The sequence below is a fragment of the Aythya ferina genome (genome assembly GCF_964211825.1).
Source record: "Aythya ferina genome assembly, contig: HAP1_SCAFFOLD_29, whole genome shotgun sequence".
Classification (NCBI taxonomy): domain Eukaryota; kingdom Metazoa; phylum Chordata; class Aves; order Anseriformes; family Anatidae; genus Aythya; species Aythya ferina.
The window spans coordinates 2,483,940-2,505,583 of record NW_028181463.1 but is presented as its reverse complement, the minus strand read 5'-3'; the positions used below and the strand labels follow the sequence as shown (position 1 = coordinate 2,505,583).

At 49.9% G+C, this 21,644-nt stretch overlaps 3 protein-coding genes across 3 annotated transcripts; all 3 read left to right on the top strand.

Annotated features, from left to right (window-relative positions):
* Positions 1 to 547: 547 nt before the first annotated feature.
* LOC311428136 (olfactory receptor 14C36-like) lies at positions 548 to 1,483 on the top strand (the record flags this gene model as incomplete). Its single annotated transcript, XM_084539686.1, has 1 exon — positions 548 to 1,483. The coding sequence occupies one exon, from the start codon at positions 548 to 550 to the stop codon at positions 1,481 to 1,483; it is 936 nt and encodes a 311-aa protein (XP_084395812.1).
* A 7,811-nt stretch (positions 1,484 to 9,294) lies between these two features.
* On the top strand, positions 9,295 to 10,230 carry LOC311428135 (olfactory receptor 14C36-like; the record flags this gene model as incomplete). Its single annotated transcript, XM_084539685.1, has 1 exon — positions 9,295 to 10,230. One exon carries the CDS (start codon positions 9,295 to 9,297, stop codon positions 10,228 to 10,230), a length of 936 nt encoding a protein of 311 aa, XP_084395811.1.
* Positions 10,231 to 14,870: 4,640 nt separating this feature from the next.
* On the top strand, positions 14,871 to 15,791 carry LOC311428134 (olfactory receptor 14A16-like; the record flags this gene model as incomplete). Its single annotated transcript, XM_084539684.1, has 1 exon — positions 14,871 to 15,791. One exon carries the CDS (start codon positions 14,871 to 14,873, stop codon positions 15,789 to 15,791), a length of 921 nt encoding a protein of 306 aa, XP_084395810.1.
* Positions 15,792 to 21,644: the final 5,853 nt, after the last annotated feature.

Sequence of the window (21,644 nt, the reverse complement as noted above, 5' to 3'; positions counted from 1 at the left end):
CTGGATGGCTGTCTGTGGGCAGCTGGAATGAGGCCTCTGCACTCTTGGAGAAGAGGGAAAAGCTGAGATCCTGCTCATGTACCTGGAGATAAGGTGAGGATTCTGTCCATCTGCACTGGGGTTGGGGTTTCTTTGCTTTAAGCTGTCTCTCCTTCTTTGGAAACACAAGAGTGTGATTGTTTTACTAAGCATAACAAAATCTGACTCGCTCTACAGTGTGGTTGGAGGTGTTTTTTGCAACAACCCTGCAAAGTTCATGGATCTCATAAGTGGACTGAACTTGAGTTTCCCCTTTGTTGCTGTTTTCTGACTGCTTCACAGAAGGAAGGACACCTCTAAAGTCCCCAGTAATCCATGCTTGCAGTGCCAGTATCACCGAGCATCAGCTGGGACTCAAGCAATAGAGCTGCAGAAAGCTCCTTTTGCAAAGAGAGAGGCTTCAGATGAGAGTGCTCTAAGGCTTGCAGTAAGTTTTCCTCAGAGAATTGTCTTCTAAACCTTTTCTGCCTTCTCCTTCTCTACAGACAACAGTGTTCAATGTCAGAAAATGCCCAACATCAGCTCAGTGAGCGAGTTCCTCCTGCTGGCATTCGCAGACACACGCGAGCTGCAGCTCCTGCACTTCGCGCTCTTCCTGGGCATCTACCTGGCTGCCCTCCTGGGCAACGGCCTCATCCTCAGCGCCGTAGCCTGCCACCACCGCCTCCACACCCCCATGTACTTCTTCCTCCTCAACCTCGCCCTCCTCGACATGGGATTCATCTCCACCACTCTGCCCAAAGCCATGGCCAATTCTCTGTTGGACACCAGGGTCATCTCCTATCAAGGATGTGCTGCACAGGTCTTTCTCTTTGTCTTCTTTATCACAGCAGAGTATTCCCTTCTCACTGTCATGGCCTATGACCGCTACGTTGCCATCTGCAAGCCCCTGCACTACGGGAGCCTCCTGGGCAGCAGAGCTTGTGCCCAGATGGCAGCAGCTGCCTGGGGCAGTGGCTTTCTCAATGCTGTCCTACACACAGCCAACACATTTTCCCTTCCCCTCTGCCAAGGCAATGCTGTGGACCAGTTCTTCTGTGAAATCCCCCAGATCCTCAAGCTCTCCTGCTCAGATGCCTACCTCAGGGAAGTTGAGGCACTAGTTTTTAGTGTTTCTTTAGCCTTTTGTTGCTTTGTTTTCATCATGTTATCCTATGTGCAGATCCTCAGGGCAGTGCTGAGGATACCCTCTTCTCAGGGTCGGCACAAAGCCTTTTCCACGTGTCTCCCTCACCTGGCCGTGGTCTCCCTGTTTGTCAGCACTATCATGTTTGCCTACCTGAAGCCCCCCTCATTCTCCTCCCCATCCCTGGACCTTGCAGTATCTTTTCTGTACTCCATGTTACCTCCAGCAGTGAACCCCCTCATCTACAGCATGAGGAACCAGGAGCTCAAGGATGCACTGAGGAAATTGTTTGAATACATATTTCTTAAGAAACTGTAATGTTCCTTTACATTCCGAGTTTATCTCAGAAACAGTTAGGAAAGTAATTTGGTATTATGTTTCTTGATAAATATGTCCTCCATGTTGTGGAGTCGATTTAATTAATGTCATTGTTAGCCTCCTACCTGTTCATTTATCTCTTTACTCTTCCTAATCATCTCATGTATATGTAAAGCCAGGCTTTCTGTGTAGCTATAGACAATAAAGAAGTGAGCAGAAATTCATAGGTCTCAGCTGCAGTGTATTCCCATCTCCTGTGAACTAGCAAAGAAGCTATTTAAAAAAAAAATAAATAGCAAAACTGTTTGTGACAGTGATGTTTGACCACTTCCTTGAAACAGGGCCTCAATAGATGCGTCTGATTTTTAGGAGGACAGATGTTTTCACAACGGGAGCCCAGCTCTCCCCTCTCCTTTCATTTTCCACCTTCTATTGCTGAGTGTGACATCATATAGTATGGAATATCTCTGTGGTTGGTTTAGGTTAGCTGACCTGGTGATGTCCCCTCCCTGTCTCTTGTGCACCCGCAGCCTGCTGGCTCTTTGGGGAGGGGGAATTAGAGGGATTCCTGATGCTGTGACAGCATTGCTCAGCAGTAGACAAAACACAACCGTGATACCAGTGCTGTTCTAGCTACTCAAGCAGAGCACAGCACTGGGTGAGCTTCTACAGGAAAAGTTAACTCCATCCCAGCCAGACCCATAATGGTCACATATTGAAAACACAGCACCACAGGGGCTGCTCTTCAGAGAATTACTTCGTCACAGTCAGAGCCAATGCAGGTCCACACACTGGACAAGAAGGCTCCTTCTGAGCTCTGTGGGGAGTCAGGAAGATCCTAATAAGCACCAGGATGATGAAGGAAGCCCAAAGGCCCTTCTGAAGGTTGACTTATTCCCACCTGGGAGGCAGTGCTGGGCAGTGGGAAGGGTTATGAGAAAGACATGTGAGAAGTCCGTGAGAAACAAGGAAATATCACTGCCATTAACCCAGGCCTGCAAAAAATCACTCTCTGGCCTCCTCTGTCAGGCCAGCGTGAGCCCAGGAGACAGCAATGAATGGAGCCCACGGACCAAAAGCCTGTCTGAGGTGGACTGACCAGAGCTCAAGTGCTCAATCTGATGTGAGCAGGCAGAGGAGAGCTCTGCAGCCCCAGGGCATGCAGCAGCCCCAGCAAAGGAGCCTGGTGAGTGACTCCTTGCAGCCCTGGGGCAATGGCAGTGACCCCATGAGCTGGGTCTGCCTCCCAGCCTGCCCAGCATGGCCCTTCAGAGTGCCCCCGTGCCCCAGGCACCACAGCTCCCTCGCTCTGCAGAGCAGCACCTCTGGTTGTCCTGTCAGAGATCTCAAATTTTGACTAAACTCATACCTCATAGGTGTTTTTAGTTTTCTCCTTAGGGGTGGCTACTGCCTCCAAGATGCCTGAGAGGAGGTAAATCCTGCACGAAGGCCTGCAAAATGTTACCCTGGATCCATAGGAGTCATTCTGGAACCAACGCTTCTTCATAGGATTTACACTTTTGTGGAGGTGCGGAGTGGATGGGCATGTGCAGGATGCTCCTACAGAACTTTGTGCCCTTTTCCCTACCGACTACAACACCACTTCTGTCTCAGGAACAGAGTAGCCAGCAGAGTGAGACAGATACTCTGAGATCATGAAAGCCATCAGAAAGCTGATCCCAATAAGATAACCAATATGAGGATGACAGGAGAAGCCTGGCCAAGAGGGAAGTGAGATTTAGGGGAGGGAAGAGGAGCTTGGGAAGCAGAAATTAACGATTTTGTAGAGGTAAGAGGTTTCATGCAATATTGATGGTGCTTTAAAACTGGCTTAAAACAGTCACGTAAAACCCTTACACTTTTTTGACCGGTAACCCTAATCCCAAAACCTGAATGTTGCTCCAGCACCTTGACAGAAATCCCCTGCAGTAATACCTGACCTCAGAGCATCCCTTCAAGCAGAACTCAGCCCATAGCCCCTTTCCTTACCTTTACTCTCTTGCTCATCCTAATCCCTTCCATTAACAATAGCATTGAAACACTTTATTTAACCCTAGACGACTTCTTGGCAGACCTAAAGAAAACCATAAACCACGAAGCTTCTCCATACCCCAGCCACAGACCTGACACCCTATGCAGAACACCAAATCCTCCCAACAAACCGTTGCTTAAACTCAAACCCAGAAAGGTTAGCCCTAGTTCAAGGCCAGTTGGCAAGTGACTTTGGGCAACCTAATCTAATGGAAATTGTCCCTGTCCCTAGAAGAAGGTTTGACTAGACAATCACAGAATCACAGAATCATCTAGGTTGGAAGAGACCTCCAAGATCACCTAGTCCAACCTCTGACCTAACACTAAGCAGTCCTCTGCTAAACCATATCACTAAGCACTACATCTAAACACTTTTTAAAGACTTCCAGGGATGGTGACTCCACCACTTCCCTGGGCAGCCCATTCCAATGCCTAACAACCCTCTCAGAAAAGAAGTTTTTCCTAATATCCAACCTAAACCTCCCCTGGCACGACTTTAGCCCTTTCCCCCTCATCCGGTCACTGGGCACGTGAGAGAGCAGACCAACCCCCACCTCGCTACAGCCTCCTTTGAGGTAGCTGTAGAGAGCAAAAAGGTCACCCCTAAGCCTTCTTTTCTCCAGGCTGAACAATCCCAGCTCCCTCAGCTGCTCCTTGTAAGATTTGTCCTGGGTTACACGTACTTGGGTAGTGTAAGGCACAATGCAATTCTTTTTGCCTTCTGCATCTACAGCACAGGAAGTAGGACTGCCCTAGTCTATTGACTGGACAACAGACTAGGGTACAAAAAGTAAATGTCTTTACTTTTCATCCTGAGTTTTCTACAGAAGACCCAAGAGAGACCATCGATGACCAGGTACCTACTAATATTTAATTTGAATTTCTCTGGTTCCAATGGTCATTTCAATTTTATTTTATTTTATTTTATTTTATTTTATTTTATTTTATTTTATTTTATTTTATTTTATTTTATTTTATTTTATTTTATTTTATTTTATTTATTTTATTTCATTTCATTTCATTTCATTTCATTTTATTTTATTTTATTTTATTTTATTTTATTTTATTTTATTTAAATTTATTTTATATTATTTTATTTTATTTTATAATATTTTATCCTGCCCCCCAAAAAATGTGACTTGTTTTAGAAAGGGTTTCATGTGCTGAACTGTGCTGCAGTTACAGGGACAAAGACCACTACTTGCAGTGGAAGTGTCAGACCACCAGACTCTGCTTTTCCTCCCTATGGAGGTCTCCAAAGAAGTGACCCTGGATCAGTAGCAATAGGAGAATGATGCTTCAAACGGAAATGCAACAAAATTCAGCCTTTGAAACAAGAAAATATTTTTATTATTTGCTTTGTGAAATCTTTTCCCTGAACTATGTTATGCAAGCTCTGCAGTTAGCTGCAAAAGGCGTGAAGGTTTGAAGAAAACTATGGAGGAGATGTTTGGAATTTCTGCATTTTAATGAGTTCCATGGTGTATTGTGGTGCTCAGTCTATGAAGCTCAGGTACTGAGAGGAGAACGATGCAACTGCTAGAAAAAGTAAAGTCAGAAGGAAAAGTTGAAGTGACTTGGGGTATTAATGGGCCCCACTGAGGGCTGTTACTAACAAAGCCTCCCCAGGGCCTTGTTAGGGCAGATAATCGGAGGCCATGATTGCAGAAAGGCAAAGCACTGTGCTGAGAAAAGTCTTTGTTGGTTTTAGTGAAGCAGAAGAGCCAAGGCCTGACCCCAGCCACTGGAAGGGGAGATCCTGCACCCCCACATCTGTCTCAAGGCTTTTCCTGGGGTCTGTGGGCTGTGGTGGGCAGTGTGATGCCATGAGAAGAACAGTGGTATGACACCTTTGAGCTGCTGCACAGGGTTGCAAGGAATCAATGAGGCCCCACTGCAGTGAGTAAAACATATCTCCTCCTAAGCTACTGCCAAGGGGAAAAACCTTCAGGGCTGTTGGGCCTTCCCTCTTTACCAGCACCCTCTGCCTTCTCCTCTGCAGGCTTTCCATTGCTGTCCCACACATTGCCCTATTTTCTTGAAGTCTGCAGACACCCATCTCAGTTCACCATCTTGCTTTCATGCCTTGCTTTCACCCATGTCTCATCAGCCCTCACCAGCTGTTCCTTGAAACACAAAGCCAGGGTCTGATCAGAGGGTGACCTCTGGCACCACAGCATGACCCTTTGAGGGACATTTCTCCCTCCTTGTGACCATTCCAGCCTTCCTGGAACACTTTGTGGCATTTTTTTCTCTACTGCTCTTCTCTGCTACCGCAGAAAGCTCCATCTGGTAGGAAACCACTCTTGAAGTAGGCATCCCAACCCAGCAGGCTCCTTTCTGTCTCTCAGCCAACCAGACAAAAGTCACCTCAGCAGCACCTTCCAAGCCATGGGCCTGCTGCTGGCCTTGCAGCTTCTTGGCTAGACACAGCCAAGCCTTGTGCCTCCTGTTGTGCAGTCATGGACTCAAGCAGAAGCGACAGGACAACCCATGTTGGGGCCTTCTTTCTGCCTGGGTCCTCCTGGGTCTGAAGGCAGAGGGGATCCCCCAGTCAGCATGCCAAGCAGGTGCCTTCTGCTGGCCTAGCAGGGCCACTGCCAGATGTCAGCCCAAAAGTGCAGATCCCAGGTCTATGTCAAGGGTGACCTGCCACCTCCAGACACAAGTGACCTCACAGTCCCTTTCCATGACACGTTCCTGCTGCTGCCCTATCAAGTGCAGAGACAGAAGTGACCTCACTGTCACTGCCACAGTCACAATCCTCCTGCTGGGGCAGGAGATGCTGAGGCAGAGCTCACCTCTCTCTAGTCCCTTAGGGACTAGATTTTAATTTTCTGTGTTAGAGATTAAGCAAAGTTTTAGTTGGAGTGTTTTGTGTTCTGCTTGTGGTGTCAGGTCTCTGGTTAGGGTATGGGCAAGCATTATGGTTTAGGGTGGTTTTTTTTAGGTATGGCAAGAAGTCTGGGGTTAAATAGAGCATTTTAATGTTAGTGTTAAGGGCAGAGATTAGGGTGAGCAAGAGAGTAAAGGTAAGGGAATGCAGCTCTGTGCTGAGTTTTTCTTCAGGTGATACCTTGAGTTCTGCTTTACAATAGTGGATTCCTGTCAAGGTGGTTGACTAATGTCTTGGTTGAGGGATTAATGTTACTCTTGAAAATAGTGTAAGGGCCATACAAGACTGTTTGAAGTCAGTGTTACAGCAGCATCAACATTACCTCTTACCTCTTACCCTCTTACAACTACAAAGGTAAGCTTTCGAGCTCTTCTTCACTTCTTCCCTCACCCCAATCTGACATCTCTCCTGGCCAGGCTACTCCTGACCTCCCCATATCAGTCATCTAACTGGGATCAGCTTTCTGATGGCTTTCATTATATCAGAGTACCTGTCTCAGAGTACCTGACTATTCTTTGGGAGAAAAAGTTTGTCATGATATATAATCTAATTTTTCGTAATATCTAATCTAAATCTCCCCTTGTGGCCATTTTCTTGAGTCCTATCATTAGTTATCTGAGAGAAGAGGCTGACCCCTGCCTCATCACAACCTCAACAGCATGTGTTCTCACCTCGGCAATTCCAAAGGGACATAAGTGACTGGAATGTGCTGGGACTTGGTCTGTGCTTACTGAGCCTCAGTGAGTGCCACTGACTGAGCAGGTGCAGATGGTTACCAGAATGTTCTACCAGCTGGGGACAGGCTGGACAACAGTCAGTAATGAGCAATTGCACTGTGTTTAACTTGCTTTGTACATAACAATAACAATAACAGCAACTCTTATTATTTCTCTTCCCTTTCAGTCCTTTAAACTGCCCTTATCTCAACACATAAGCATTTTGGGGGGGGAGAGGGCTGATGTGAGCCAACTGCTGTGTGGTGCTGAGCTGCCCACCAGGTTAAAGCACAACATGTTTGACAACCACAGTCCAACAGCACAAATCACCCTTGTAAAAGTCATCTCCCCTGTGTTCAGAGAAGTGCAGATGGTGACAAATTCAGTCTGATTCAAACAGCACACCCCAATAGAGACCCTGCTGCCTTGGGGAGCTGTCAGCCCTGAGGGCTTGGGGACACCTCGAGGGAGCCCAAGGGCACAGAGCAAGCGATGCCATGGTCGGGTGCTGTGCTGCTGAGCTGGGCCGGGCTCCTGGGCCCAAGGGGAGCTCCTGGCAAGCGCTGCAGAGAGACAGCTGTGCCCAGGAGCAGCTCCTCTGCACAGTGCAGCAGGGCTTTGACCGCAGCTGGCCCGGGGAGAGGAGAGAAGGAGAGAGGGCTTGGAGTCACTGAGGAGTGCAACAACAGAGGGCAGCGTGTGGCAGGACACATCTGCAGGCTCTTGACACCGTGAGGCTCTGGCAGCAGGGCCATGCAGGTGGGGTTGGCAGAGGGGTCTCCTACATCTGGGACATCCAATAGCTGATAGCATCTGTCAGGGTCATTGTCTCTATTTCTACAGAAAGGAGTAGAAAACGCTTTAGAGAATGGGAAATATGACTGGATATTTCAGGAGGAAGACCAAGGCAGGGGCTACCTGAAAGGCAAGACTTTTTTTGTAGCCTGTGCTTGCAGATTCCTGCAGTGGAGGGGAGGCAGGTTTCATGGTAATGGATTGTCAGTATTGTAGTGGAGACTGAGACTCCAAGAGAATTGCAGTGTGAGATCAGTTTGTCAGCAATTAAGTTTATAAAGTCCTACGCACACCTCAGAACAGAAACTGCACCAACATCATTTTGTGGTCCTCTCAGGTTTTATCCTAGCTGATCTTTACGAGCTGCAAGCCCCCTGATGCCCAGTGCTGGGAGACATCCCTGTTTTTGGGAGGTCTCTGCCAGCTTGAGGTGAGCACAGATCATTTGCAATGAGCAGGAGCTGCCTCGTCTGCAGGCAGAGCTGCAGCACAGGAGGGTCTGCTGAGTGTCCGTCTGTCCCTCCCTGGCCTTGCCTCCCCTGGCAGCAGCACGCTGGCATTCCTCCTGGCTTCTCCAGCTGGCCGTGCTGCTGCTGGTCTTGTTCCCAGGCTGGCTGGGGATGGGGGTTTCACATGCCCATGGCATGAGTCCTCAGTGTGCCTGGGGGAAAAGGAGTAGGGGGACAGGATGAGGCATCTGGAGATGGACACTTTGAGCCTGGATTCCTCTGCTCTCAGCAGTGTCTTTGTTCTTTTCAATCAAACATGTGAGTACAACTTTCGTGCAGCTCTCACAGGGCAGCTGAGACCATACTTGATGGACGGACTGGCTGTCCTCCCTGAAGAACACTGTGCACTAAAGTGACAGTCTCTTTTTCTCTGATAATGATCTACAAGGATTCCCTTTGAGTCCAGCAGAAATAACCAGGGTTTGTGACTTGGAAACACTCCTCAGGAGTGGTGGGACAGCTGAAACAAAAAACTCAAAAAACAAAAATTTAAAATAAAATTAAAAAAAAAAGCCTCCACAACTCTGCTTTGCAGTTTGGTGAACTGGAAGCAACACTGGGGAAAACCTCTTTGAGATCAGGAGGGAAGAGAAACTGACATTTCCCCATGTTCCTCTTCACCTCTTGCTGTAGGACAGGACTGGCTCCTGCATTACCCACAGTAGAGCCCCCTGTTCCAAGAGACACCGTCAGGCAGAATGAATCAGGATGCATGAAAGGGATCTGCCAAATGTCTGCCAGAAAGTATACAATAAAGGCAATGATTTTAAATGAGAAACTGAATTTGTTTCCCTCTGATACATTTCTTGTACATTATTACTCTCATCCTCTTCTTTGCTCAGGACCACATCCCGAAAAAAGCAGATGTCCAACAGAAGCACCATCACTGAGTTCCTCCTGCTGGCATTCGCAGACACGCGTGAGCTGCAGCTCCTGCACTTCGCGCTCTTCCTGGGCATCTACCTGGCTGCCCTCCTGGGCAACGGCCTCATCCTCAGCGCCATAGCCTGCGACCACCGCCTCCACACCCCCATGTACTTCTTCCTCCTCAACCTTGCCCTCCTCGACCTGGGCTGCATCTCCACCACTCTGCCCAAAGCCATGGCCAATGCCCTCTGGGACACAAGGGCCATCTCCTATCAAGGCTGTTCTGCACAGATCTTTTTCTTTCTCTTCTTCATATCAGCAGAGTATTATAACCTTACTATCATGGCCTATGACCGCTACGTTGCCATCTGCAAGCCCCTGCACTACGGGAGCCTCGTGGGCAGCAGAGCTTGTGCCCAGATGGCAGCAGCTGCCTGGGGCAGTGGCTTTCTCAATGCTGTCCTGCACACGGCCAACACATTTTCCCTGCCCCTCTGCCAGGGCAATGCTGTGGACCAGTTCTTCTGTGAAATCCCCCACATCCTCAAGCTCTCCTGCTCAGATTCCTATCTCAGAGAAGTTTGGGCAGTTCTGTTTAGTATCTTTTTAGCATTTGGTTGTCTTGTTTTCATTGTGCTGTCCTATGTGCAGATCTTCAGGGCAGTGCTGAGGATGCCCTCTGAGCAGGGCCAGCACAAAGCCTTTTCCACATGCCTCCCTCACCTGGCTTTGGTCTCCCTCTTCATTAGCACTGGCATATTTTCCTACCTGAAGCCCCCCTCCATTTTCTCTCCATCCCTGGACCTGGTCGTTGCACTTCTGTACTCAGTGGTGCCTCCAGCCCTAAACCCCCTCATCTACAGCATGAGGAACCAAGAGCTCAAGGACGCAGTGAGGAAACTGTTTCCATACATTCTTCTTAAGCATCCATGATGTGTTCAGAAAATGTATTTTTAATAATATGCAAATAATTTGATTTACATTATATCATATCGTTTTTATCGTTACTAGTGTTTTCATAACATTATCATTAATAAGAATCCCAAGAGAAATCAAAGTGTATTTGGGAAAATGACACAATTTTTTACATTAGTTTTCTTTGTTAGTATTTGAACAATATTTCATTTTGTTTTTAATAATCTCATTCTTACCATTCAGAATTTTACATCTTTTGTAAGGTTTGACCACATCATCTATTGCACATACAGAACCGGGCTTCCTTGATAGATAAAGACAAGAAAGAACTCAGTGGAAATTCATTGGTTTCAGTTTCCTTCTCTTCCTATCTCCTCTGGAGCTGGGGGAGCAGTCCCAGCATCCAGGAGGGGCTCAGGGCCAAGAGCTCAGCTGCCACAGGTAGGAGCAGTGTATTTGGATTAGACCTTGAGGATCTAGGTGACAGTCCTGTCCCCTCTATATCAGAGCTGGCACAAAGCCTTTTCCACGTGCCTCCCTCACCTGACCATGGTGTCTGTCTCCCTCAGGCCTGTCATCATTGCCTGCCTGAAGCCCTCCTCCATCTCCTCCCCATCTCTGGACCTGGTGGTGGCAGTTCTGTACTCAGTGGTCCCTCCAGCAGAGCACATCCTCATCTGTAGAATGAGGAGCCAGGAGCTCGAGCATGCCCTGTGGATATAGATCACTAGATGTGTCTTGGATACAAGAAATTTTTGATCTGCTTCTGCACATGTCTTATAATGCAAATAATTGGCTTAATACCAGTATAACTGTTTTGTTTTGTTTTGTTTCTGGTTGTGTTTGTGCATATTCTTATTACATTAATTCAGCTAATGAACACCCATTAAAATGATATGGATGTACCTGTTGAATATAGCTCATAGACTCTGTGCATGTGAAGCCATGCTCTCTGTGAATTTAACCTTAAGGAAGTTAAGATTTAACTACCGTTTTTGTCTGACATCTTTCCTCTGAGGCCAGGCCTGGCTCTGCAGGGGCAGTGCCCGTGTGCAGGGGTGCAGAGGAAAAGAGTCCCATCCCAGCAGCACGGCCAGGGAGCACCAGCGCTTGGGGCATGCAGAGCTGCTCTCTTGCCACTGCTGCCCTGTCCTGCTGAGCCCTGCTGGTGGGGTCAGGCCCGGCTGCTCCTGGAGCTTGGTGCCAGTGGTGCTGTGGGGCTGTGCTGGGACTGCAGGCAGGGACAGGCAGTGGGCACAGCAGTGGCACAGCTGGCCTCCACTGCAGCACTTCCCTCCTAGGGGGGGATCTCCTCCGAGGTGGACTGACCAGAGCTCAAGTGCTCAGTCTGCTGTGAGCAGGCAGAGGACAGCTCTGCAGCCCCAGGACACTGGGCACCACAGCCCCCTCGCTCTGCAGAGCAACACTGCTAACTGGGGCTGGAGCTTAGAGTGTGCTTCCCCTGAGTGTCTTCTAGACTGGCTTCAGGCTTCTGGATGTGAGTGTGATCTTCACTGTGCACAAGGAGCTGAGAGACCACCAACAGGCACGGGGCTGGAACATTGCCTGCAAGGTCCCTCCTGCCCTAGCACCTCCCAGGACTGGCACGGAACTGGCTCCTGTGTCTCAGAGAGCCTGGGAGCCCAGCAGGTGTGCCATGGGCTTGGAGGATCACAACCAGATCAATTCTACCTGGGCAGGTCCTGGCCAAAAAAGGGGGTGTTTTCTAGGTGTGGCATTATAAGATCAGTGGTGCGTCAGAAACACTAAGTCCAGCAGGAAGCTAATGGCTGTTAAATGGCCTGTGAGGTGAGCTCTTTCTGAAGTAGCTGACAGGTCACCCTTGACTCCTGGCTGGGATCTGTGCCTTTAGGCTCACATCTGCCAGTGTCCATGGTAGGGCGGCAGAAGGCACTTGCTGTGCATGTAGTTTCTGAGATCAGCTCTTTCTAAGTAGCTGGTAGGCCCCATAGAGGAAGAGGTCTTGGGTAGGGGTTGTCATGTCAGAGGTGTCAGCTTTTGCCTGAAGTCATCCTTTAGGACTGCTTTCAGTTTTCGACACAGAGGGGGCCACTGCCTCCAAGACGCTTGGGGCAAACTGAACCATGCATGAGGGTTTGGGAAAAGATAGCCTGGGTGCACAGAAACCATTTCATATCCAAACGTTGGAGGCAGGAAACAAAATTTTTAGGGTGGTACAAGAGCTGCTGTGCATACTGTGCAGGGTTCAGCTACAGCCTTTGTGTTCTTTTCCATCCTGACTTAGGTGCCATGTCAGTCTCAAGAAAGGAGTAGCCAACAGATATGAGACAGATACTCTGAGATCATGAAAGCCATCAGAAAGCTACCTCTACGAAGATGACTGATATGGGGAAGTCAGGAGAAGCCTGGCCAGGAGAGATGTGAGATTTGGGGGAGGGAAGAGGAGTTTGGCCAGCAGAAATTAATGATTTCTGTGAGGTTCGAACATTCAGGCAATGTTGATTCTGCTGTAATGCTGCCTTAAAACAGTCATGTAAAGCCCTTCCAGTATTTTAGCCAGTGACATTAATCCCCAAACCGAAATGCTACTCCACACCCTGACAGGAATCCACTATTCTTATGCCTGATGTCAAAGTATCCCTTCAAGCTAAAACACAGCCTATAGCCATTTGCCTTTATCTTTAGTCTCTTGCTCACCCTGATCTGATCAGATTGTGGGTCGCAAGGGGGAGATGTGTGGGGATGCTCTGATGAGCTCAGCTCTGCCTCAACATCTCCTACCCCAGCAGCAGGAATGTGACTGTGGCAGGGACTGTGAGGTCACTTCTATCTCTGCACTTGATAGGGCAGCAGCAGGAACGTGTCACGCAAAGGAACTGTGAGGTCACTTGTGCCTTGAGGTGGCAGGTCACCCTTGCCTTCTCCCTGGGAGCTGCACTTTTGGGCTGACATCTGGCAGTGGCCCTGCTAGGCCAGCACAAGGCACCTGCTTGGCATGCTGACTGGGGGATCCCCTCTGCCTCCAGACCCAGGAGGACCCAGACAGAAAGAAGGCCCCCAGATGGGTTGTCCTGTCCCTTCTGCTTGAGTCCATGAGTGGGCAGCAGCAGGCACAAGGCTTGGCTGTGTCTCCACAAGAAGCTGCAAGGCCAGCAGCAGGCCCCTGGATTGGAAGCTGCTGCTGAGGTGATTTGTGTCTGCTTGGCTGCCAGGCCACAAGGATCCTGCTGATTTTGGATGCCTACTTCAGGAGGGGTTTCCACCATGAAGATACCATATGAGCAGTGGTGCCTTCTCACAAGGAACCAGGCCAGCTTCCTACAGAGCTGCCTTATGAGATATTTGGGTCCATGGCTATGGCTATTGTCTCTGCCACTAAAGCTTTTGAGGAGACAGCTAATCATTAAAGCACCAGAGCCTAATTGACTCCTTGTGGGCTCATTTAATTGGTGATTCCAATTCCTTGGGCTGGGCCTCTGTTACTGAGCTGGGCTGGGCTCGTGGGACAAAGAAAACACATTTCAGAAAGTCCCATGAAGCAGAGATATAGCTGTGGCCAGGAGCAGCTCCTCTGCACAGCGCAGCAGGGCTGGGGGCTCTGACTGCATCTGTCATGGGGAGAGGAGAGAAGGAGAGAGGGCTTGGAGGCAGCTGGGAGTGGGAGGATGCTGAGAGCTGCCTGCAGGAGAAACCTGCACAGCCCTTGACAAGGTAAGGGTCTGGCTGCAGGGCCATGCAGCTGCAGCTCCTGGAAGGGTCTCCTCCTGCTGGGTGTTGTTTCTGGGAGGGCAGTGGGCAATGCAGTAGGCTTTGAGAGTCCTGCTGGGTTGCAGTGCGACGGGAGGAAGCCTGGCAGAAGCCCCTTGCAGTGTCCTATGCCAAGTGCCCCTGGACAGCAATGAGCAGAGTGGCCAAACCTCCCCCAGACCCTGCCGGGGGTGCAGCTGGGTTACGGGACACTCCAGCTTTCAGCTATCCAGCTCTGTCTGTGAGGCATCCTCCCGGGCTGCAGGCTGCTCTCCCGTAGGATGCAGCTCTCTCGTGGCATCCTTGTGTTACCCAGGCGCCCCAAGAAGAAGAAACCTCCGTGCTAAGACCGTGTCCATGCTGCTGGATGACTGTCTGTGGGCAGCTGGAGTGAGACCTTTGCACCTGTCTGGGAGGGAAGAGCTGAAATCCTGATCAGTCCCCTGCAGACAAGGTGAGGATTCTGTCCATCTGCACTGGGACTGGAGCTTCTCTGCTCTGCAGTTTCTTCTCAGGGAAACACCTGAGTGGGATCATCCTGCAGCTCACAGAAAGGTGACACGGGGCAGCTGAGAGCAGGACTGATGGGCAGAGCTGCTCTGCTCTGTCTTCACCTAGGGACAGACCTTTTGCCTCCTAGCACCCACTGGATTTAACCAGGACTGTGCAAGTAATGTCAGGGAGTTCAAAACTCCAATACCTCAACTAGGATAGGGCAACTGGGATAAAATAAAGTGAGGGAAATACTTGCAGGTCTGCCTTCCAATCAGCTCAGTTATTTGCAATGATACTGCAAAGCTCATTGATCTGACATTTGTCTGACTTTGAGTTATCCACCCTTCTGTTTTATTTCCTATTTTCCTCAGAGAAGTCTGTTCTAACATTGCTCTGCCTTCTCTTCAACAGACAAGCAAGTACAAAGTCAGAGAATGCTCAACATCAGCTCTGTGAGCGAGTTCCTCCTGCTGGCATTCGCAGACACGCGCGAGCTGCAGCTCCTGCACTTCGCGCTCTTCCTGGGCATCTACCTGGCTGCCCTCCTGGGCAACGGCCTCATCCTCAGCGCCATAGCCTGCCACCACCGCCTGCACACCCCCATGTACTTCTTCCTCCTCAACCTCGCCCTCCTCGACGTGGGCTGCATCTCCACCACTCTGCCCAAAGCCATGGTCAATGCCCTCTGGGACACCAGGGCCATCTCCTATCAAGGATGTGCTGCCCAAGTACTTTTTTTAGTCTTCTTTTTTGATGCAGAGTTTTCCCTTCTCACTGTCATGGCTTACGACCGCTACGTTGCCATCTGCAAGCCCCTGCACTACGGGAGCCTCCTGGGCAGCAGAGCTTGTGCCCAGATGGCAGCAGCTGCCTGGGGCAGTGGCTTTCTCATTGCTGTCCTGCACACGGCCGGCACATTTTCCCCGCCCCTCTGCCAAGGCAATGCTGTGGACCAGTTCTTCTGTGAAATCCCCCACATCCTCAAGCTCTCCTGCTCAGATTCCTATCTCAGAGAGGTCTGGGCAATTCTGTTTAGCATTTTGTTAGCATTTGGTTGTTTTGTTTTCATTGCGGTTTCCTATGTTCAGATCTTCAGGGCAGTGCTGAGGATTCCCTCTGAGCAGGGCCGGCACAAAGCCTTTTCCACGTGCCTCCCTCACCTGGCTGTCACCTCCCTGATGATCAGCACTGCCATATTTGCCTACTTGAAGCCCTCTTCCATCTCCTCCCCATCCCTGGACCTGGTGGTCACAGTTCTGTACTCAGTGGTTCCTCCAGTAGCGAACCCCCTTATCTATAGCTTGAGGAACCGGGAACTAAGGGATTCCATCAGGACTCAGCAAATACACCTATAATACTATGCCTAATATTAGAAATCCCAGCCTTTCTGAGAAAGACAATAATATGATGTCTTCTATTATTAAATGTCAGTTTTATTATTTTCTCTCAATACTTCACATTTGATTAAATATTATTCCTAGCCCCCTACAAGTCAATTGTTTTCCTGTAGAAGATGGCTTCCTGTGTAGATAAACCTAATAAGAAAGTCATCAGAAATTCATTGGTCTGAGCTGCCATCTCTTCCCATCTCCTCTGGAGCTGGGGGAGCAGCCCCAGAACGCAGGAGGGGCTCAGGACCAAGAGCCCAGCTGCCACATGCAGGAGCAGCCCCGAGGGCCACCGGGGCTGCCCCTCACTGCCCGCTGGGCTCTGCCTCTCTGCTGCCTTTGGGTCGGGGCTGCTGCTTTCCTGGAGCCACGACCATGGCCAGCAGCAGGACGTGGCCTTGTCACTGCTGCTCTCTTTTGGCTTCCAAATTGTTCTCTTGTGCTCTTATGTTTGGATAAGCCCTTAGATCTCATGCACCATGGTGACAGTCCTGTTGTCTCTGCAGTGGCATCCCTGTGGTAGCAAGCAGCAGCAGGCACTGTGCAGGCCTGGGTCACAGCTGCCTCCCTGCTAGCACCACAGTAACAAATGGGGCTGTTCAGGGCAAACCCAGAAGTCTGGACACCTTTTCCAAATGTGCTATCAGGAACATAGCCAAGGGGTTGCTCCCTGCTCTTTTGTTTTCTGGGGGTTCATCATGAAGTGAGGGACATAGGCTGAATATCCCAGGGTGGTCCCTGAGGAACCAAGGGCAGGACCAAGAGCTTCCATTAAGACAGAACTTGCCTAAGGAGATGACAACTGATCTTAAATATATCTGCATGGGACTGCACCTCCTGCAGTGGGGTAGATGGCAGATTCCAGCCTGTAGAGGAATCTGGAGTTTCCAGGAGATGTCAGGGGATCTGCAGGGACAATGCTCAGTGGGCAGTAATTAGAACCTCATAAAATGTATGAGTATCTAAAGAAGGGTCTGGTAAAGGAAAAGGGGAATCTGATGAGTCCATGGGCTAAAGGGGGGCTCTGCAATGCCACAAGAGGTGGTGAAGAGCCAGCAGGCAAAGGCCCATAAGACTGCAGAGTAATTGAGGATAGGCATTTTGAAGTGCTGTGGGCGAGGTCTGGTGCAGCACTCGCCTGCCCTTTGTGCCCTCAGAGACACCCCATGGCCCTTCCCAGCACTGCCCTGTGCTGCTGAGCCATCAGGGCAGATGGAAAGGGGCTCAGCAGCAGAGATCCCCATGGAGATGGGTCTGCTGCCCACCCTGAGCAGCACGGGCAGGGCAAAGATGCCTGGGGTCCTGGGTCACCACAGCCCCTGGCTCTCACAGCAGCACCGCCAGCTTGGATCCCTGCAGGGAGCACAGGGAGGGAAGCAGCAACAGCCAGCCAGGCCAGCATGGACACATTGACCTGGGCCCTCTCTGGGAGCAGGGATGGCCCTGGGGAAGAGCAGGGCAGCATTGCTGGGCCTGCACTGATGGGGAAAAGGAAAAGGGAAAGCTCTTTGTGCAGGCCCCTGCTCGGGGCAGGCTGCTCTGTGGCTGGGCCAGGCCTCTTGTGCTGGCCTGGGGAGCGGGGCTGGTCCTGCGGGGCACAGGCACTGTGTGCTGGGGATCTGCCAGGCAAGAGAGCAGGGCTCCTGCAGCTTCACAGACCTCCATCTCCTGGCACCATAGCCAGCCTCCTCCTTGCTCACCTCAACCACAAACTACACATGCATGAGCTGCCTGCTTCCTCCTACTCTAGAGGGAGAGGAGGAAATACATCTAGAGGGAGAAGGGGAAAGCAAAACAAAACAAAACAAAACAAAACAAACAAACAAACATAAAAACTCAGAGAGACAGACAAATAAGTAAGGGAAAGGAAAAGAAAAATGAAAGAAAAAGATATTCCAACCCCAAATATGAGGAATATTTAGTAACTCCTCAATTCCCACAAGCAGACCACTGTACTGCCAGTCTCTGAGAAACCGTTACCTTAACTTGGAAAGTTGACCCCAATATTTACAGCTGAGCACCATGTTATGTCTGAGGTGGACTGACCAGAGCTCAAGTGCTCAGTCTGGTGTGAGCAGGCAGAGGAGAGCTCAGCAGCCCCAGGGCACACAGCAGCCCCAGCAAAGGAGCCTGGCGAGTGATTCCTTGCAGCCCTGCAGGGATGGTGACTCCACCACTTCCCCAGGCAGCCCATTTTAATGCCTAACAACCCTTTTGGAAGAGAAGTTCTTCCTTATATCCAAACTAAACCTCCCCAGCACAACTTTAGCCCATTCCCCCTCGTCTGGTCACTGGGCATGTGGGAGAAGAGACCAACCCCCACCTCACTACAGCCTCCTTTGAGGTAGCTGTAGAGAGCAAAAAGGTCACCCCTGAGCCTCCTTTTCTCCAGGCTGAACAAGCCCAACTCCCTCAGCCTTTTCTCATAGGACTTGTTCTCCAGACCCCTCACCAGCTTTGTCACCCTTCTCTGGACTTGCTCAAGCACCTTGATGTCGTTCTTGTAGAGAAGTCTTTCGATGTCTTTCCTGTATCGAGGGGCCAAAAACTGAACACAGTACTCAAGGTGTGGCCTCACCTGAGCCGAGTACAGGGGGACGATCACTTCTCTAGCCCTGCTGGCCACACTGCTTCTTATACAAGCCAGGATGCTGTTGGCCTTCTTGGCCACCTGAGCACACTGCTGGCTCATATTCAGCTGACTATCAACCAATACTCCCAGGCCCTTCTCTGCCAGGCAGCTTTCCAACCATTCATCTCCCAGCCTATAGCACTGCATGTATACCACAAGTTCCTCACCTATTCTTTAAAAACACATACTCCAGCCCTAGATTATCTTATCCCTCTCCTCCATCCTGGGTTACAATTTTGCATGGCCTTACAGATAAGGTGTTAGTGACTAAGGTAGCATCAGACATAAGGAGTTTCTAGTCTTCATTCTAATTAAAAATAGCAACGTATTTCAAATTTGGTTTTATTATTCTAACAGGGAGAGAACCAAATGTCCTTCTGAACTGATATCACCAGGGCCTGCAGGGATGTCAGGAAGGGCCCAGGGCCTGCCTCTGCTCTGTGGTGCACAGGGAGAGGGTGAAGACACAAAGCGTGGGGCAAAGCCAGAGCTCCTTGTCCTTCTGAGCAGGAAAAGCTTTGTCCTCCAGATCAGGGCTCTTCCCCAGCAAGGTGGCCACGAGCCCTGCCTGTCCTCCTCCTGCCACGCTGCGTGCGCTGGCTGCAGCAGAGGGGAACCCCAGCCAGCCCCTGCATGAGGCTCTGCCACCCGCCTGGCCCCGGCCCTCTCCAGCGCCCTCCTTGCTGCTCTCTGATGCACACCAGCACCTCCCCGTGCAGCCGGCCAGCACATCTGCTGAGGGCCAGAGCGGCTGCTGCAGGGGCAGGGAGCTCAGTATGGCCCTTGCAGCCCCCTGCCCTTGGGCTCGGTCCTGGCCTTGGCTCTGCTGGCAGGAGCGCTCTTGGCATGCGCTTCCTGGCCTCCCCTCGCCTGCGCACAGCTGCTGCCCACTCAGGCTGCTGCCACAAACGTGTCCTCACAAGCAGCACCACCCCTTGGGCTGCTTCTGCTGGCCTCCCCATCCCACTGCCTTGACTCCTTGTCTCTGCTGGGCCCCAACTCCTGCACTGAAATTCATCCCATGGCTGTCAGTGCCCTCTCCCCTACCATGGTGGGATGTGTTTCCAGTGGGCCATCTACGATGCACCATAATGAACACTATGAGCAGGACTAGAGGGGGCCTGCTTCCAGCCAGGGGGAGGCAGGGAGGAAAGGGACGATCAAGTTTACTGGACTGGGTATATTTAATGGCCTGGCACATCAGATCCACAAATGTATCAGGCTCTACTGGACACTGGTGCACAGAGTACCCTAATGCCATCAAGCTAGAAAGAGGTAGAACCCACCTGTATATCTGGAGTGACAGGGGAATCCCAACAGTTAACTGTACTGGAGGCTGAAGTGAGTCTAACTGGGAAGGAATGGCAAAAGCACCCCATTGGGACTGGCCCAGAGGCTATGTGCATCCTCAGCATAGACTGCTTCAGGAGAGGGAACTTCAGAGTTCCAAGAGGACACCACCAGTGGGGCTTTGGCATACCTGCCTTGGAGACAAAGGACATGAAAGTGTTGTCTACTTTGCTTGGCCTTCCACAGAATCCTTCTGTTGGGGGTTTGCTGAGGGTTGAAGAACAGCAGGTGCCAATGGCTACCATGGTGGCGCACCTGAGGCAGCACCGTGCTAACCGAGACTCTCTGATTGCCATCCATGAGCTGGGTCATCAACTGGAGAGCCAAGGTGTAGATGTAGAGCTTGGGAGTGTGGTTTAGTGATGGCCTTTTCAGCACTAAGGTAAAGTTGCCTGACCTGGGTGACACGTCCCAGAGTAGTGTCAGGCACAATGCAATTCTTTTTACCTTCTGCATCTATAGCACAGCAAGTAGGACTTTGCCCTACTCTATTGACTGGGCAGGTCTTTTCACTCTACTCAATTTAGGTTTCTGTGTCTGGAAGGGGACAATCTCCACAAAGAGGCCATGCTCATGGGTACAGCTACAGCCAATAAAGATATATTTTCTTTATTTTTCACCTTGAGTTTTCCACAGAAGACCCAAGATAGTCCATGGATGTCCAGGTGTGTACTGAGGTTCAGGCTGAATTTCTCAGGATCCAATGGTCATTTCAATTTTATTTTATTTTTATTTTATTTTATTTTATTTTATTTTATTTTATTTTATTTTATTTTACTTTATTTTATTTATTTTATTTTATCTGTAGGCACCCATGACCTATCTTAGAAAGGGTTTCATGCGTGGGCTGGGCTGCAGTTACAGGGACAATGACCACTGTTTGCAGTGGAGGTGTCAGACCAGCACACTCTGCTCTTCCTCTTGATGAAAGTCTCCAAAGAAGTCACTCTGGATGAATAGCAATAGGAGAATTATGCTGAAAACTGAAATGCAGCAAAATTCAGCCTTTGAAACTATAAAATGGTTTTATTAGTTGCTCTTTGAAATCTTCTTCCTTAATTGCATCTTGCAAGCTCTGCAATTAGATATAAAAGGCATGAAGGCTTGAAGAAACTATCAAAGAGATGTTAGGAGTTTCTGCATTTTAATGAGTTCCATGGTTTATTTTGGTGGTAAGTCTATGACGTTCAGGTACTGAGAGGAGAATGATGCAACTGTTAGAGAAATTAAAGTCAGGAGGAAAAGCTGAAGTGACTTGGAGTATTAATGGGCCCCACTGAGGGCTGTTACTAACAAAGCCTCCCCAGGGCCTTGTTAGGGCAGATAATTGCAAGGGTTGCAAGCAATCAGTGAGGCCTCATTGCAACGAGTATAACATCTCTCCTCATAAGCTCTAGCCAAGGAGACAAATATCTCAGGGTTGTTAGCAACTTCCCTTTTTACCAGCACCCTCTGCCTTCTCCTCTGCAGGTTTTCTAATGCTGTCCCACACATTGCCCTATTTCCTTGAAGTCTGCAGACACCCATCTCTGTTCAACACTTTGCTCTCATCCCTTGCTTTCTCCCATGTCTCGTCAACCCTCACCAGCTGTTCCTAGAAACACAAAGCCAGGGTCTGATGAGAGGGTGACCTCTGGCACTACAGCAAAACCCCTTGAGAGACATTTCTTCCTCCTTGTGGCCAGTTCCAACCTTCCAGGGCACACTTTGTGGCAAGTTTTTCCCTCCTGCTCTTTCCTACTACCACAGATAGCTCCATCAGGTTGGAAAACCTTCCTGAAGTAGGCATCCCAACCCAGCAGGCTCCTTGTGGTCAGTAAGCCAGCCAGACACAAGTC